Source organism: Quercus lobata, chromosome 7 (genome assembly GCF_001633185.2).
Source record: "Quercus lobata isolate SW786 chromosome 7, ValleyOak3.0 Primary Assembly, whole genome shotgun sequence".
Taxonomy (NCBI): Eukaryota; Viridiplantae; Streptophyta; class Magnoliopsida; order Fagales; family Fagaceae; genus Quercus; species Quercus lobata.
In genome coordinates, this window is record NC_044910.1 from 32,112,255 (window position 1) to 32,126,816 (window position 14,562).

The window sequence follows — 14,562 nt, forward strand, 5'->3', positions numbered from 1 at the left end:
AATTGGGTGCAATGGATGAAATAGAAGCAGTCCTTAGGATATTTGGAGATGAGCAAAGCACACTGTTGGATGGGTTTGAAAGAAGCTCCTTTGAGGTGCAACTTAACCAGGTTCTGGGCCGAAGCCTTACATCAAGTGCAGGTGGATTTGGATTTGTTGCACCATCGATTGGACCAGCAGGTTCATCTCCACCACCTTTGGTAAAGCAAGTTAAACGAGGGCGTCGTGGTTCGGGCTTCCTCAAGGCCCTGAAGATGTTGCTCAAGCCCATTCTTGGTACAAAGGGTAATCATGGTGGAAAGAAGCAAGCCCAGATTAAAATGCTTGAAGATTTTTAAGTGGTTTTAATATATTCTTATTCACAATTCCCTTCTACTTCTACATATTTTTCTTCTTCTTTTTTGGCAATTAAAGTTTAAAGATGCTATAAGTATACGCAGATAACATGTAACGATTATGAAAAGGAATGAAAAGTGAGTAGTGTGTCTTATTGTGCGCAATATTTTGAGTTAGAATGTTAGAACTTGGATGGTTTTTTTTTTTTTTTTCCTGATAATGTCTTCTGAAGTTTAAGGGCTTTTTAGTTTCAACCCTCTTGGCCTAGCTGACATTTACATGATCTAAAATTGTACAAAGTTTGGCGTTTGGCATTACTTTTCTAATCTATTTAAGGTTCCACTTCTGCACTTGTGAATAGATTTACAATGCCCGGACCCAGAGAATGTGGAAATTAGGAATGTAATCTGAAAGTTGGGACTTGGGAGTTGGGAGGTCAAGCTTGATGTGATGGTAATAATCTTTCACCCAACGCAATAGGTTGCAGCCTCACAGGTTCGACGATTTGAGTTTAGGAATCAACTTTTAAAAAAATATGGAGATAAGATGGTTTATCAATCATCTCTCAAACCTTACAAAAATGAGAGTTTTGTGAGTTGGATATGAACTCTATATGAAAAAAAGATTTGGGAAACTAAATTATTTATTTGTCTCATGTAACTGTTTGTTCATAAAGGAAGTGATGTTCCTATTTTTGGGTCTATCATTCCACTCCCAGCTTATGGAATATCTTAGAAATTTCATGGACCGATAGTGTGGTGGATGAAATTTAAGATCTCCGAATTTATAGCACATCATTTAAATCAATTGAACTCACTACCTAAGTATTCTTGAAATGACTTATCCATAAATCTCATTTTTAAAAGAGATGATTGCTTTTTTACACGTGAGTAAAGTGTGTGCATTAAGGTGTGGGTTGTGCAACAATATCTATCCTTTTTAAAATCACATTTTTAAGGCAATTGTGTATGTGTTGAATTTCGTATCTGAAGAGGCACAGAATCCACAGATTACTCCTTCCCATTCGCCTCAATGTTCCAATAGCAGCACCGCCCTTTTGTAACTTCACTTTCAAAACGTCCATGAAAAGCATACACTTTATATATATCGTAAGTTCGTATTTTACCTATCCACCACTCTCTCTCTCTCTGATTTGATGTCTTCTCCGTATCCTGCACCCTTTACACTTCTTCAATCTCCTGTTCCCGTCCAATCCACTTTGCTCAATACCCCTTTCTTCTTCAGCAACATCTACAGAAGCCACTATAGGAAAACACAACATGGTAAGCTAGTTGTCCTCACAACACTGTCACTCTCTTCAACAAATCCTAACCCACCTGTACATGGGAATTACCTGGTTGATAAAGTTGAGGTTTTACCTATCAAACAAGCAGAAAAGAACCTGGGTATTGATAAGAGAACTAGTAGATTTCACGTACAAGAATTGGCAGATAGAATTAGAGAGTTACCCTCTAAAGAAAGAACTGAATTTCTCAGTTCTTATGTCAAAGATGGTGGCTTTAGTACCATATCTGGAGCCAATGATGTGCTCATGGCTTTGTTTATAGCAGAAGATCCAGACTTTGCCTTGAAACTGTTTTCTGATTTATCATCTTATGAGCTAGAACCAGATTCTTGGACATTTTCCATTGTCCTCAGGTGCCACTGCAAGAAAAACCAGCTGGATGAGGCTAAACAAGTCTTGGACTATATGGTAGAGGAGGGTTTTCACCCAGATGTTGTAACTATCACTATTCTCATAAATGCACTGTGCAAAAGAGGTAGAATGCAGAGAGCTTTTGAGGTTTTTGATTTCATGGGCACAATAGGTTGCAAGCCCACAGTTCAGACATACAATTGCTTGTTAAAGGGGTTGTGTTATGTGGGGAGGGTGGAGGAAGCATTTGAATTGTTGTTAAAAATCAAGAAAGATTCAATGAAGCCAGACGTTTATACATACACAGCTGTTATGGATGGTTTTTGTAAAGTGGGTAGGTCAGATGAGGCAATGGAATTGCTAGATGAAGCTGTGGAGATGGGATTGGCACCAAGTGTGGTCACTTACAATACATTGTTTCAAGGGTATTGTAAGGAGGGAAGGCCTTTGAAGGGTATAGTTGTTTTGAAGCAAATGAAGCAGGGGAATTGCAGGCCCGATTGTATAAGTTATAGCACCCTGTTGCATGGATTGCTAAAATGGGGTAAAATCCGGTCAGCGCTACGAACTTATAAGGAAATGGTGGAGGATGGTATTGAAGTAGACAAAAGGATTATGAATCTTCTTTTAAGAGGGTTATGCAGGAGATCCTGGAAAGAAAAAGACCTGCTAGAAGATGCACATGAAGTGTTTGAGAAAATGAAAACTGGGTTTTATGACATAGACCCCAGTACCTACTGCCTAATGATCCAAGCTTTATGCAAGGGAGGGAAGATTGAGAAGTCATTGGACAACCTGCATGATATGATACGAATGGGGAATTCTCCAGGAGCAATCACCTTTAACAATGTAATTCTAGCACTTTGTGCTGGAGACAGGGTAGATGAGGCTTTGTTAATTCTGGTCCTCATGGATGAAAGAATAATAATCCCCAGCAGAATGTCTTATAACCTCTTAATCGAGGGGTGCAATAAACGGAGATGGCCCTTGGCCGCTTGTAGTATATATGGCACAGCGTTGAAGCGAGGTGTGATTCCCAATAGCAAGCCAAGATAAAGAGAATTAAGTAATTGAGAGTATGACTTCGAATATAATAGAATTGCAAAAAAGAATTTAGTAGCAGTAGTGATTGTTGTTGTTGTTGTTGTAGTGATAGTAGTGTATAATTTGATTCATTGCTCGATGTAATTCTCAATTATTGATAAACTGCAAAATGTTTCATTATAAATTTATAATACTCTGCACCAGTGAATGTGTGTTACGAATTATTCCCATTATTAACTTCGCTATTTAGATGTACTAATCCGTTTGAATGGCTAATAATTTTTCTCTCTTTTCATACAAAAAGAAATTACAACCTATAAAAATTCTCAAACGAGTCAACAATTGAATTGAGAGTACAATTTAACATTTGCAACCATTTGCTACGCTAAAGCTCGATGTACATTTCTTGCCCCAAATGAAGGCACAAGACTCTCGGATAATACTTATGCACGGCTCATGTATTGCCCTGTTCTTGAATCCACCAATATTTCATCGCCTATATTTACAAACAATGGAACATTAACCACAGCACCAGTGTCAACAGTTGCTGGCTTTGTTCCACCTGCCACAAGATTTCATTCTCGAATAGTCAGTTAAAGAATTAAATGAAATCTGAAGAAGAAGAAGGTGGAAGAAGGGGGCGGGGGAAGAAAAGAGGGTCCCCATGATTGAAACTTATTAAAAAGACAAATGAGCCCCGTCCCATTTGGTATCCAGACATTACCTCATAGCTTTATGGTTGCAAACACAATGGACAAATCAGAAAAAGTACACTTTTTATTCAATTTTTGTATTCCATTAATGAAAATGCAGAGAAGGAGATTCCAAATGTCTCATTAGCAAACAATCATTTACTTAAACTTGCACATTTGAAACCTACATAATCATTTAGATGCACATTCTGCATGGTTTATACTTAGTCTTGCAGGATCATTTTGATTATCTACTGTGCCCAACTTGTGAGTACATTTCGATCTGTCCAGGGAAATCTTAACACAGTAAAAGGATGGACCCGTCTGCACAGCCCTTTGTCCCCACATTTCATGAATTGATCAGAATTTAGATCTACTACAGAATAAATTTGGTCCTTGGAAATTGCAAGAGAAAGCAAATGACATTACCTTGAGCAGTGTCACCTTTAAGTCCAGGATCTACATCAACCACTTTCAACTTCACTGTGATGGGCAGGTCAAAATCAATAATCTGCAAGAATACAAACAAGAAGATTATTAAATGATAATATTAACAACAATAATAAACATCTAGTGATGCCATCTGTATATATGCAAGCATATGCATCTAACTTGTGAAAATAAGGGCACTAAAATATGACACCAATGAATAAGAACATTGCTCAGTTTTCAACTGATGATGCATAAATGTGGAAATTCACCCTCTTCCTTCCTAAAGTTTAAACAGCACCCTCTTAAACACAACTCTAGAAAAGCACGCTCTTTTGCAAAAAAAACAATAGAAAATAAAGAATGAGAGGGTAATGGATTTAGTAAATACTTTTCCATTCCAAAAAAGAACAGTGCAGTCCATTCCCTCTTTCAGAAATTTTGTCTTATCCCCAACATCAGCAGCATTGAGGCGGATTTCTTCATACGTACTCTGTGAAAATACAACATTAAAAACTAAGAAAATAACTATAGAATAAGTCTTTCAATGCAGTGCCTGTTACCTTAAGACAAACATATAAGCACCAAAAAAGGAACTGATCCCAATAGTCCTGAAGTAGATGTCTAACTAGTCATCACACACAAAAGAATTTTTAATTCTTATAATCAGCCAAGAGCTTGTAGCTCAATTGATTGACACCTCCTGATGTTTCCATTGGATACATCCAAGGTTCAAATCTCCCCTCCCAAGTTATAACTATTGAATTGTCAAAATAAAATTCTTAAAACACTACGCTAACAAACATATCAGAGGATTAGGATACTGAAAAATACCAGATCCATAAAGACAAATTGAGAGCCATCTTTATATGTAAACTGCTTTGTTTCCTTGAATATATCTGCCTCATCAATCTGGACAAACAATTACACATAAGGACAAGAGAGAGAGAGAGAATGAACTGAAGAGGCATAGTATAACATAGATATATGAGCATTATCATGGGTGCCATATGTTCCAATTGACTTTATAATCACAAACCTCAATGTGTTGGGAGGGATTTTTATTTTTATTTTTTTAATTCCTTTGGTTTTAGATATATTTTAAAAGATTTTGTATTTTTGATAGTTATTTATTTTGAAATTTTAAAATAAACATAAAACTTTCCTATATATATATTGACTAATTGTCGTATTCCCACTGTGTTGTGTCTTGATTTTTCAAGAATTTTCAGGTCATCGTGTCTTCTTGTGTCCGTCTCAATTTCCGTGTCCATGTCCATGCTTCTTACTATTAAAGATATTTCACATTGCATAATATGCAATGAATAATGGTCTTATGGCTGAGCTCCTAAACGGCGACATCCAAGAAATAAATAAATAAAAGAAGCAACTACCAACACTGTGAAATTCAACAAAGTAACCATATGTCATAACAAGAACAAAGTACAAAGGCTCTAGAATATGTTAGAGAATCCTCATTTCCCAAATGTCATATGAGAATTTAAGTTTTCTGGTCTTACTGATGTTTTTTTGGCCATAATAGGTGATTGTTTAGAAAAGCACAGACAGAGCTACCCAGAAAAAGGACCTTGATAACCATATCATAGCTTATGTCACCTCCAGCTGAGATGAGGGTTTAACCCTTTCACACTGGTGGATCCCAAGTTGAAAGCTGCGCTATACAACTGAAGGCAAAGGGAAATTAAACAACAGCTGAGATGAATGGTTTAACCCTTTTACACTGGTGGATCCCAAGTTGAAAGCTGAGCTATACAACTGAAGGCAAAATTACACAACTTAAGACGTAGCAAATAGATTACTTTGTAACAATCCCTAGTTTGAAAGTTTTCCTAAAAATAAAATGATGCACCTTTACAAGGTTTCTGTAAAATAGATGTGAAGTAAATTCACATCTAAAATAAGATTAGCTGAAGAAAATATTACACTTTAAAGTTAACTAAAACATTATTGCAAGCCTGCAAGGTACCATAAGTTGGAGCATCTAATCCTTTCCATAGTCTATCTTAAATGACGAAGCAGCAAATGTAAGTAGCAAGTAAAAACTACAACAGAATCCCAATGAAAAATGACACATCTTTCACTTAGCCAAAGTTTAAATAATGTACTAAATTAAGTGATTCAATTAAGTTCCAACAACATGACATACCTATAAATCATTAAGAAAATGCTGCAGACATAGTTAAGTTGTTCATATGTTAGCCATTGCAAACTATATTGAACTTACAAGGTACCAGGGCACATAAATTAATGATATAGCTGTATGCAATATGAAATACATTACCGTAACTCCAGCTCTAAAAGTCTTCTCAACTGTGTTTCCTGTTATATAATTACGCATCTTGGTCCTCACAAATGCTGCACCTTTTCCAGGTTTCACATGAAGAAACTCTGCAGAAGGGTGAAGGCCAATGGGCATTCAAGCTATAAGATTCAAAATTACATGTGCAAAAAGCAGAAGGGTGTCCCTAAAGAATAAAAAGATTCCTCCTAGAAAAACAGAGTGGTCTATAAATTAGACACCACAGATATAAGGCAAATATATGGAACTAAGTAAGTAAATTTTGAAAACTACCAAATCAAACCATTGGATGATACCAAACCCAATTTCTTGTCTCTTAACTACTCGTTGAACGGGAACACGCAATGACACAAATGATTACAAAGAACTTTATTGTTTTCGGCACTGGGTATTGACAACTGCACTAATGCTATGCACAAAATATAATTCACATGCATATTACCCAAAAGATAAATTAGTTCATGAATATAATTAGCAAAACAAAGTTAGGTCCCACTCACAAAAAATGGATTCAGTCTACTTCAATTTTAAATTCTGGTTTACAAATTACAACTCGTTTTTGATAAGTAATAAGTTTTATTGATACCAAAAAAGGGGCACCCTAGTACACAGAGAGTGTACAGGGGGTCAACAATACAAATTACAACTCGTTCTCCCTCGATTTTACGATTCACTGGTCAAGAAAAAAAGGATGCAAACCAACCATTCTTAAGAAGTAAAATTATTCAGTACTCAATGCTCTCTCCTCTCACATGAATGGCAGCATTGTTCTTTACTGAGGAATAGTGTGGCGCACAATTATTGCATCTGTTTCATAATGCTTGCTATTTATCATCAAACAAAGACACCAATGAATTTCTATTTGGTGGGATTCCAACTCATGTTCTTTATTCAATGACAAGAAAAATTTACCAGTTAAGTTAACGGGATCCACAGTACCAAATAAATTACTCTCTTCAAAATTAGTAAAAAGTATATTCCCAAATTCAATTTTCTTTTCTTCCTTTCATAAGGCTTAAACCCTCAAAAAACACATAAGTCACACACAATGCAGGACTTAGAAATCAAAACCCAGTTAAAAGCTAATAATAGTTACAGAATATCTTTTGGAAACAATACCCAAAACTCTCCAAGGAGCGCCATCGACTTCAATGTTGGAACCCACTTTGATATCGTTACTAGAAAATGCATAAATCTCTGCAATGCAAAAAAAAAAAAAAACACACACACACAAACAAGTCATTAATATACCCTTTTGAAATTGAACTCTCAAGCTCTAACAAAATTGAGGAAGGTAATAAACGGAGGGGCATTTTTACTTGGAAGTATTCTGGAACGGAACGGAGTTCGCTGCATTGGGAGAATGGACGGCCTTGATGAGAACAAAAGTGATGAAGGTTTTGATGATGGTAGTGATGGACGGCTGTAGATGGAAGACGAAGCAGAAGAGAGATTGAAGGTCGCCATTCCCGCCATGGTGGTTTTGGTTGTATAGACTATAGAATTTGGAGTAACCGAATGAACTGTGAGAAGAAAATTGAAAACAAAGTGTACTATGAAATTGTCGGAAATGTTTTCTTAGATAAGGAGGGTTTTATGGACCGGGCCTGCTCCTAACGGTTAAGGATTATAATTTTATGATTTTTTTTTTCAAAGAAAAAAAAAAAAAAAGAACTGCAGTTCATTAATGAACTTCGTTATATATTCACTCTTTTTTATTTACTAGTAAGGGTTTCATGAACGTGCTGCTCCTTGAGTGAGAAAATTTAAGATAAAAGTTATTTTTTGAAATAGTATTAAATTATGTATTTAAATTTAGAATAATTATTTAACATAAGGCTATCTATTTAGTATGATAATTTCTTAGAAGAAGGTATTTGGTATAAAATGATATCATATTAGCTGTATCAAACTCCAATAAGTATATAAGATATATCAGCAAAAAATAACTAACCCACTAATAATTGAAAGATATGTGTTAGTGGGTAGTTATTTTTGCATACATGTCTCTTGTTTATTGGATTTTGATACGGATGACATAATATCATTTAATACAAAATACTTTTTCATTTCTTAGTACCTATTTACTAAAGACAGTATCTACTCACAAAAAAATTATACTAAGAATGATAACAAATGTCATCATCTTCCAACAATAAACAACTAAATTTTTATAAAATATTATCACAATATTTAAATTTTCGCAATAAATGATGACATATGCTACATGTAGGGGTAATAGACTCGAGAGCCCATATCTATGTACATACTAGGTCAAGAGCCCAATCCGAGAACGTTAGGTAATTCGAGGATAGGTAAACACTTTCATAAGGATCCATATTAGTAAATGAAGAAGTGAAGTCCGATCAAAACCATCCAAGAGAATGGTTCGAGGAGGAATGCCTCGTCAACTGAAAAAAGCCAAGGTCAAAGGGTGTGGTCTGCCATCAAGGGTAACATTCCAAATCATTCTATGGATGAGAATAAGTATCAGGAAGGAACAGGATAGAGGAAAGCTACGAAATATCTAAGGAAAGGCTGTTGCCACCTTATTGAATGTTGTGCAGCTAACTCTTTGACCACATTAATGAGGAAGTGATACCTAAACAGTAGTTTTCAGTCTTACAGCTACTACCCAAAAACTTCAAGAATGTACTAATGGGACAATGATCAACACCAACGATCTGACCTACACGTGGAGGGTAGAGATAAAAGGGGAAAACAATATAAAATAGAAGAGAGACCCTAAGAGAAGGGGATCGGAGAATTGAGAAAGAAATACTGTAGCAATCAAAGCTGTATTTGTAACCAACTTCAAGTAATATATACAAAAACTGATCTCCTCGGATTGTGCCGATGACGATTTTCCTTAGATAAATCCAGTCTATTTTCACTTTATTGTCTACTAGATCCATTGTAACCGTGACCCAACTCATTAGAACCTAATTTTCTAATCCACTCTTTACAAATTCATTGTACTAGGCTCTTTGGGCCTAAATCCTTTTATCATTTGGGCTTAGGATTCAAACCATGTCCTTACACTACAATTGAAACTCTTCATCAAAATAAATATCTACAATCATTTGCAATGAATATTTTGTTATTCATACTTCATTCTTTATCATTTTATTTTAATAGCATAACTACAATGCTTAACTTAATTTTTAATTTACACATTTTTAAGAAAGAAAACAAATAAAAAAAAGAACAAAATAACAAAAGACATATGTCATTGAAATTTCTATTAGATAAAATTATAAATTTAGAAGATTTAAACCACTAATAAATTAGTGTTCTCTAGGTAACAAATAGAATATTATACATCACCATTTTTACTTTCTAAGTATGACTAACACGTAAAACTCAAAATAAACGAAGAAAATTTTTGGAACATTAAAATTTAGTGAGGCATTTTAAATACTGCACAATGAAATTTTATAGGAACCATAAGATTTTGTTAGGGTTTAACTAAGAGAGTAATAATAAGGACTATATACTTGTCTACAAAATATAAATGTGGAAATTATTCAGTTTTAATGTTGGGGGATGAAACTACCCAAACATAAAGGGGAAAATATTTTTTTCCATAATTTTTTTTTGTTGGTAAAACTATGTGTGTGTGTGTGTGTGTGTGTGTGTGTGTTTTTTTTTTTTTTTTTTTTTTTTTCTTTAAATAGTGTGTTAAAAAAAAAGTCAACCCAAGAAAACTGTCCGTAAAACTTTGAATTTTGGCTCAACAAATTGGCTATAAAAAAAAAGTTAGAAATACAATAAATGTCACGATATTTTCTCAATACCCTTATTTTAGCTATGGTGGGCCCTAGTATGATATTTTATAATTTTATTTTAGAGTAATGTTATATTCACAATATTTTCACAACAAATTCTTGATAGTAAATTGTTATTGGGTTTTATTTGGGACAACCACTTTAAACTATGCATTAAAAAAAACAACAAACAAAAAACCAACAGAAGAAAATTGTGCGTGAAACAGTAAATTTTTGTTCACCAAATTTAACTAAACCAAAAAAGAAGTTTAGGAATACAACAAAATGTAACAATATTTTCACTGTACCTTTATTTTCAGCTATGGTAAGTTTCGGTCTGATATATTATTATTTATTTTTATAAAAATGTTATCTCCATAATACTTTCATAACAAATTATAGATGACAAGTTGTTACTAATTTAAAATAGACCCACGACTGATATCACTTTTTTATCCATCAATAATAGCTTACCTATGATTTATTGTGAAATTAGTGTGAAAATGTTGTTAACTTAGCATTTTTTATTTGATTTATAAGAAACTGAGATCTCAACAATTGTGAAAATATTATGATAACAACAAGTGTTACAACATTTTCACAAAACATTTATTTTCAATTATAGTTGGTCACAGTCTCATATTTTATTATTTTATTTCGACTTATAAGAAATTAACACCTCAATAATTGTGAAAATATTGTGAAATTTGTTGTGTCAGTATAACAATATATATGTCAGCTCATAATAATAATAATAAAGAGCACAAACAGATGACTAAAAAATAAAAATAAAAACCAATGAAGTGATGAAAAGTATATATTGAAGAAACCAAAAAGTATCGTAACTTTTACACATTCACACAACAAGTATTATAACATTTTCACAAAACATTTATTTTCAGCCATGGTTGGTCACAATCTCATATTTTATTATTTTATTTCAATCTATAAGAAACTGACACTTCAATAATTGTGAAAATATGATGAAATTTGTTGTGTCAGTATAACAATATATATGTCCGCCCATATAAATATTTAAAAGAAAAAAAAATTGTTTTGTAAGTATAACAATATATATATGCCAGCTCATATAAATATTTTTTTTTTTAAAGTGCACATACCAATGACTAGAAAAAATTAAATGATGAATAGTACATATTGAACAAACCAAAAATACAGTAGATTTTAAACATTCACACAACAAGTGTTACAACATTTTCACAAAACATTTATTTTTAGTTGTGGTTAGTCATTGTCTTATGTTTTATTATTTTATTTCGACCTATAAGAAACACGTCAATAATTATGAAAATATTATGAAATTTGTTATGTATGTATAACAATATATATGCCAACTCATATAAATATATATTTTTTTTAAATAGCACAAATCAATGACTAGAAAAAAAAAATTGTTGTGTCAATATAACAATATATATGTCAGCTCATATAAATATATATTTTTTTAAAAAAAGAGTGCAAATTGATGACTAAAAAAAAAACCAATGAAGTGATGAACAGTACACATTGAACAAACCAAAAAACATCGTAGCTTTTACACACTTACACAACAAGTGTTACAACATTTTTACAAAACATTTATTTTCAGTTGTGGTTGGTCACAATTTTATATTTTATTATTTTATTTCGACCTATAGGAAATTAACGTCTCAATAATTGTGAAAATATTGTGATATTTATTGTGTCAGCTTACATAAATATTTAAAAGGAAAAAAAAAACACAAACCAATTACTAAAAGAAAAAAAAAAAAAAGAAGCACTGTAGCTATAGTGCCAATTGAATAAACCAAAAGGCACTGTAACTACTGTTCATTAGCGCATTCGCACTTTTTATATATAAACTAGTTGGGTAGCACGTCCAAGGAATGTGCTTACTGTGAAAAAGGAGTAGTGATTAAGGTCAAATTTAGATTTTATTTATATTATAAAACAAAGATATAAATTATTTGATTTTTAAAATGCATAACATTAATCAAAAGAGACATTAATTTTAAGAATTTTAATAATTAGGTTATAAAAAGTTAATCTTATTCGTATAAGAATTTTGATTAACCACAAAGTTAGGGTAGCTATTTAACATATAAATATCTATTTTACTATAATAGTTTTTTAGTTCCTATTTGCTAAAGGCGATTTATTCACTTACTAAAAATTTCTAAGAATAATAACAAATATCATCATATTCCAATAAAAAAAACTGAATTTTGCTAAGAAAATTATAAAAAAGATAATAAAAAAATGGCATGTGACATCAAATTTTTCATTAGATAAATTATAAGTTTCAAAAATTTAAATCTCGAAAATCAATGTTCTTTAGATAACAAATAAAAAACTTTATATCATCATTTCAATTTTCTAAGAATTACTACTGTCTAAAACTCAAAATACGTGAAAAAAAATTTTGGGATATTAAAATTTAGTGGAAGTATTTTAGACATTATACAATAAAATATTTTAAGAATCATAAGTTTTTGTAGGGACACGATTTTCGTTAACCCGGTCCTGGACGATCAGGCACTGGTTCAAGAAGTCCCACACAATGAAGTTTGTAGAGTGTGGGCTGAAGAACTCGGTTCCAGTTGGCTCAGACGGTTCGTTGCATGTCCTTAGTGGATGTAGAAACGTAAATCAAGAAAATTGATGTGAAAGTGGAAGTTTTATTCATTGACATGCTTTCGTACAATGACTTCTTGTGTTTCTCTCGTCTCCCCTCCCTCTCTCTTTTTTCCGTCCCCTCTTTCTGGGGGACTCTTACATATGATATAGGTCATCTTTTATCATCTGGGCCCTACACTTGTTGATCATTCAAACCCCCACTTGAGCACCTGTCCCATCAGACGCCCTTACCAGTTCTTTGTGAGTTGCGGTGACCAAGGTAACACTGTTCAGGGGTCTTCTCTTCATTAATGCGGCCAAGAGAGTAGTTATGGTGCATTTAATGTGGTGGTGACAGCCTTTGTTGGGATATTTTGAGCCTTCTTTCTTTTTACGTGTTTGGAGTGAGGGCTACAGTAACTGGGATGCATCATTGATCTGGACTTTGGAATGTCCGAGGAGGAATTACTCCTCGGAAGTGTTTTCTTCGTCCCAGTTGGCTTGGGCAGGGATTATGGGCCGCGACGTCTCATCGGACAGAATCGTCCTCGGACGGGTCCAAGGCCCAGCCAACTTGTTATTCTGGGCCGGTCCCTACAGTTTTCATTAGGGTTTAACTGAGAGAACAACAATATAACATATTTGCTCTTTTCCAAAATATTAAGGGAAAGATTGCCTGATTTTAAAGTTTAAGGAGGAATTGTAAAGTATCCCAAACATAAAGGATGAAAAGTTTTTTTATCCTAAATTTTTGTGTATAAAACTATGTGTTTTTACTTAAAATGGTGCACCAAAAAAAAAAAAATACAAAAAGTCAACCTAAGAAAATTGTATGTGAAATAGTGAATTTTGGCTTAACAAAGCTGACTAAATCAACAAAAAAAATTTAAAAACACAATAAAATGATACAACATTTTCATAATACCTTTATAATTTTGTTATATTTTATTTTGACTTGTAAAAAATTGACAGTTAAGCAGTTTTGAAAGCATTATGACGACAACAAGATATCATAACATTTTCATAGAAAAAATGTTATGTCCACAACATTTTCACAACAAATCATAAGTAGTAGGTTGTTACAGGTTGTTATTGGTGGATAAAAAAGTAGTTTCTTTAGTAAGTATAAATTAAAATCAGTAACAATTTACTATTTATAATTTGTTATGAAAGTGTTGTGAAAAATATTATGGATGTAGCACTTCTTTTTTCACAATACCTTTATTTTTAGTTGTGGTTGGTTCCGGTATAATATATTTTTATTTTATTTTAACCTATAAGGAATTAACACCTTAACAATTATGAAAAAATTGTGACAATTTGTTATGTTAATATTTTATTACAATGTAAAACAGTGCGAATTTGACAAACCAAAAATATTGTAGCAAATCTACTGCAGCTTTACACATTCACCCCAAAAAAAAAAAAAAAAAATTGCCAGCAAAACAGTGAAAATTGAACAAACCAAAACTACTATAGTGAAGCTATTATAGTTTTTCCCATTCACGCTTTTTATATATAGTTTTTTTTTTTTGCAAATATGTATAATATTTGCCACTCTTTGTATGTCTACACCATAAGCTTACAAAGTAAACATATACAGATTCAAAAATAAATAAATAAATAAACAAATGCAAAAACAAAGTTCAAAAAACTGGTGTACTTGAAAAAAAAAATAATAATAAAGCTCAATGATTGAAT

General features: G+C 32.8%; 2 protein-coding genes across 2 annotated transcripts; one reads left to right on the forward strand and one right to left on the reverse strand.

Annotated features, from left to right (window-relative positions):
- The first annotated feature begins 1,298 nt into the window (after positions 1-1,298).
- Positions 1,299-3,261, forward strand: LOC115953377 (pentatricopeptide repeat-containing protein At1g09900-like). The gene has a single exon (XM_031071005.1). It carries the CDS (start codon positions 1,493-1,495, stop codon positions 3,047-3,049), a length of 1,557 nt encoding a protein of 518 aa, XP_030926865.1. The 5' UTR covers positions 1,299-1,492; the 3' UTR covers positions 3,050-3,261.
- On the reverse strand, positions 3,248-8,058 carry LOC115953378 (elongation factor P). Its single transcript, XM_031071006.1, has 7 exons — positions 7,798-8,058; positions 7,598-7,675; positions 6,461-6,567; positions 4,993-5,070; positions 4,550-4,651; positions 4,159-4,240; positions 3,248-3,599 (listed from the first exon to the last, which is right to left on the reverse strand). Exons 1-7 carry the CDS (start codon positions 7,952-7,954, stop codon positions 3,481-3,483), a joined length of 723 nt encoding a protein of 240 aa, XP_030926866.1. The 5' UTR covers positions 7,955-8,058; the 3' UTR covers positions 3,248-3,480.
- Between the last annotated feature and the right edge of the window lie 6,504 nt (positions 8,059-14,562).

What these genes read in the sequence shown, in the direction of transcription:
- LOC115953377 (XM_031071005.1), top strand. Translation starts at nt 1,493, where the DNA reads ATGTCTTCTCCGTATCCTGCACCCTTTACACTTCTTCAATCTCCTGTT.
- LOC115953378 (XM_031071006.1), bottom strand. Translation starts at nt 7,954, where the DNA reads ATGGCGGGAATGGCGACCTTCAATCTCTCTTCTGCTTCGTCTTCCATC. An exon ending in CGCTCCTTGGAGAGTTTTGG is followed by an intron (nt 6,568 to 7,597) that starts GTATTGTTTCCA and finishes ACCCTTCTGCAG; the next exon opens with AGTTTCTTCATGTGAAACCT. An exon ending in TAAAGGTGACACTGCTCAAG is followed by an intron (nt 3,600 to 4,158) that starts GTAATGTCATTT and finishes ATCTTGTGGCAG; the next exon opens with GTGGAACAAAGCCAGCAACT.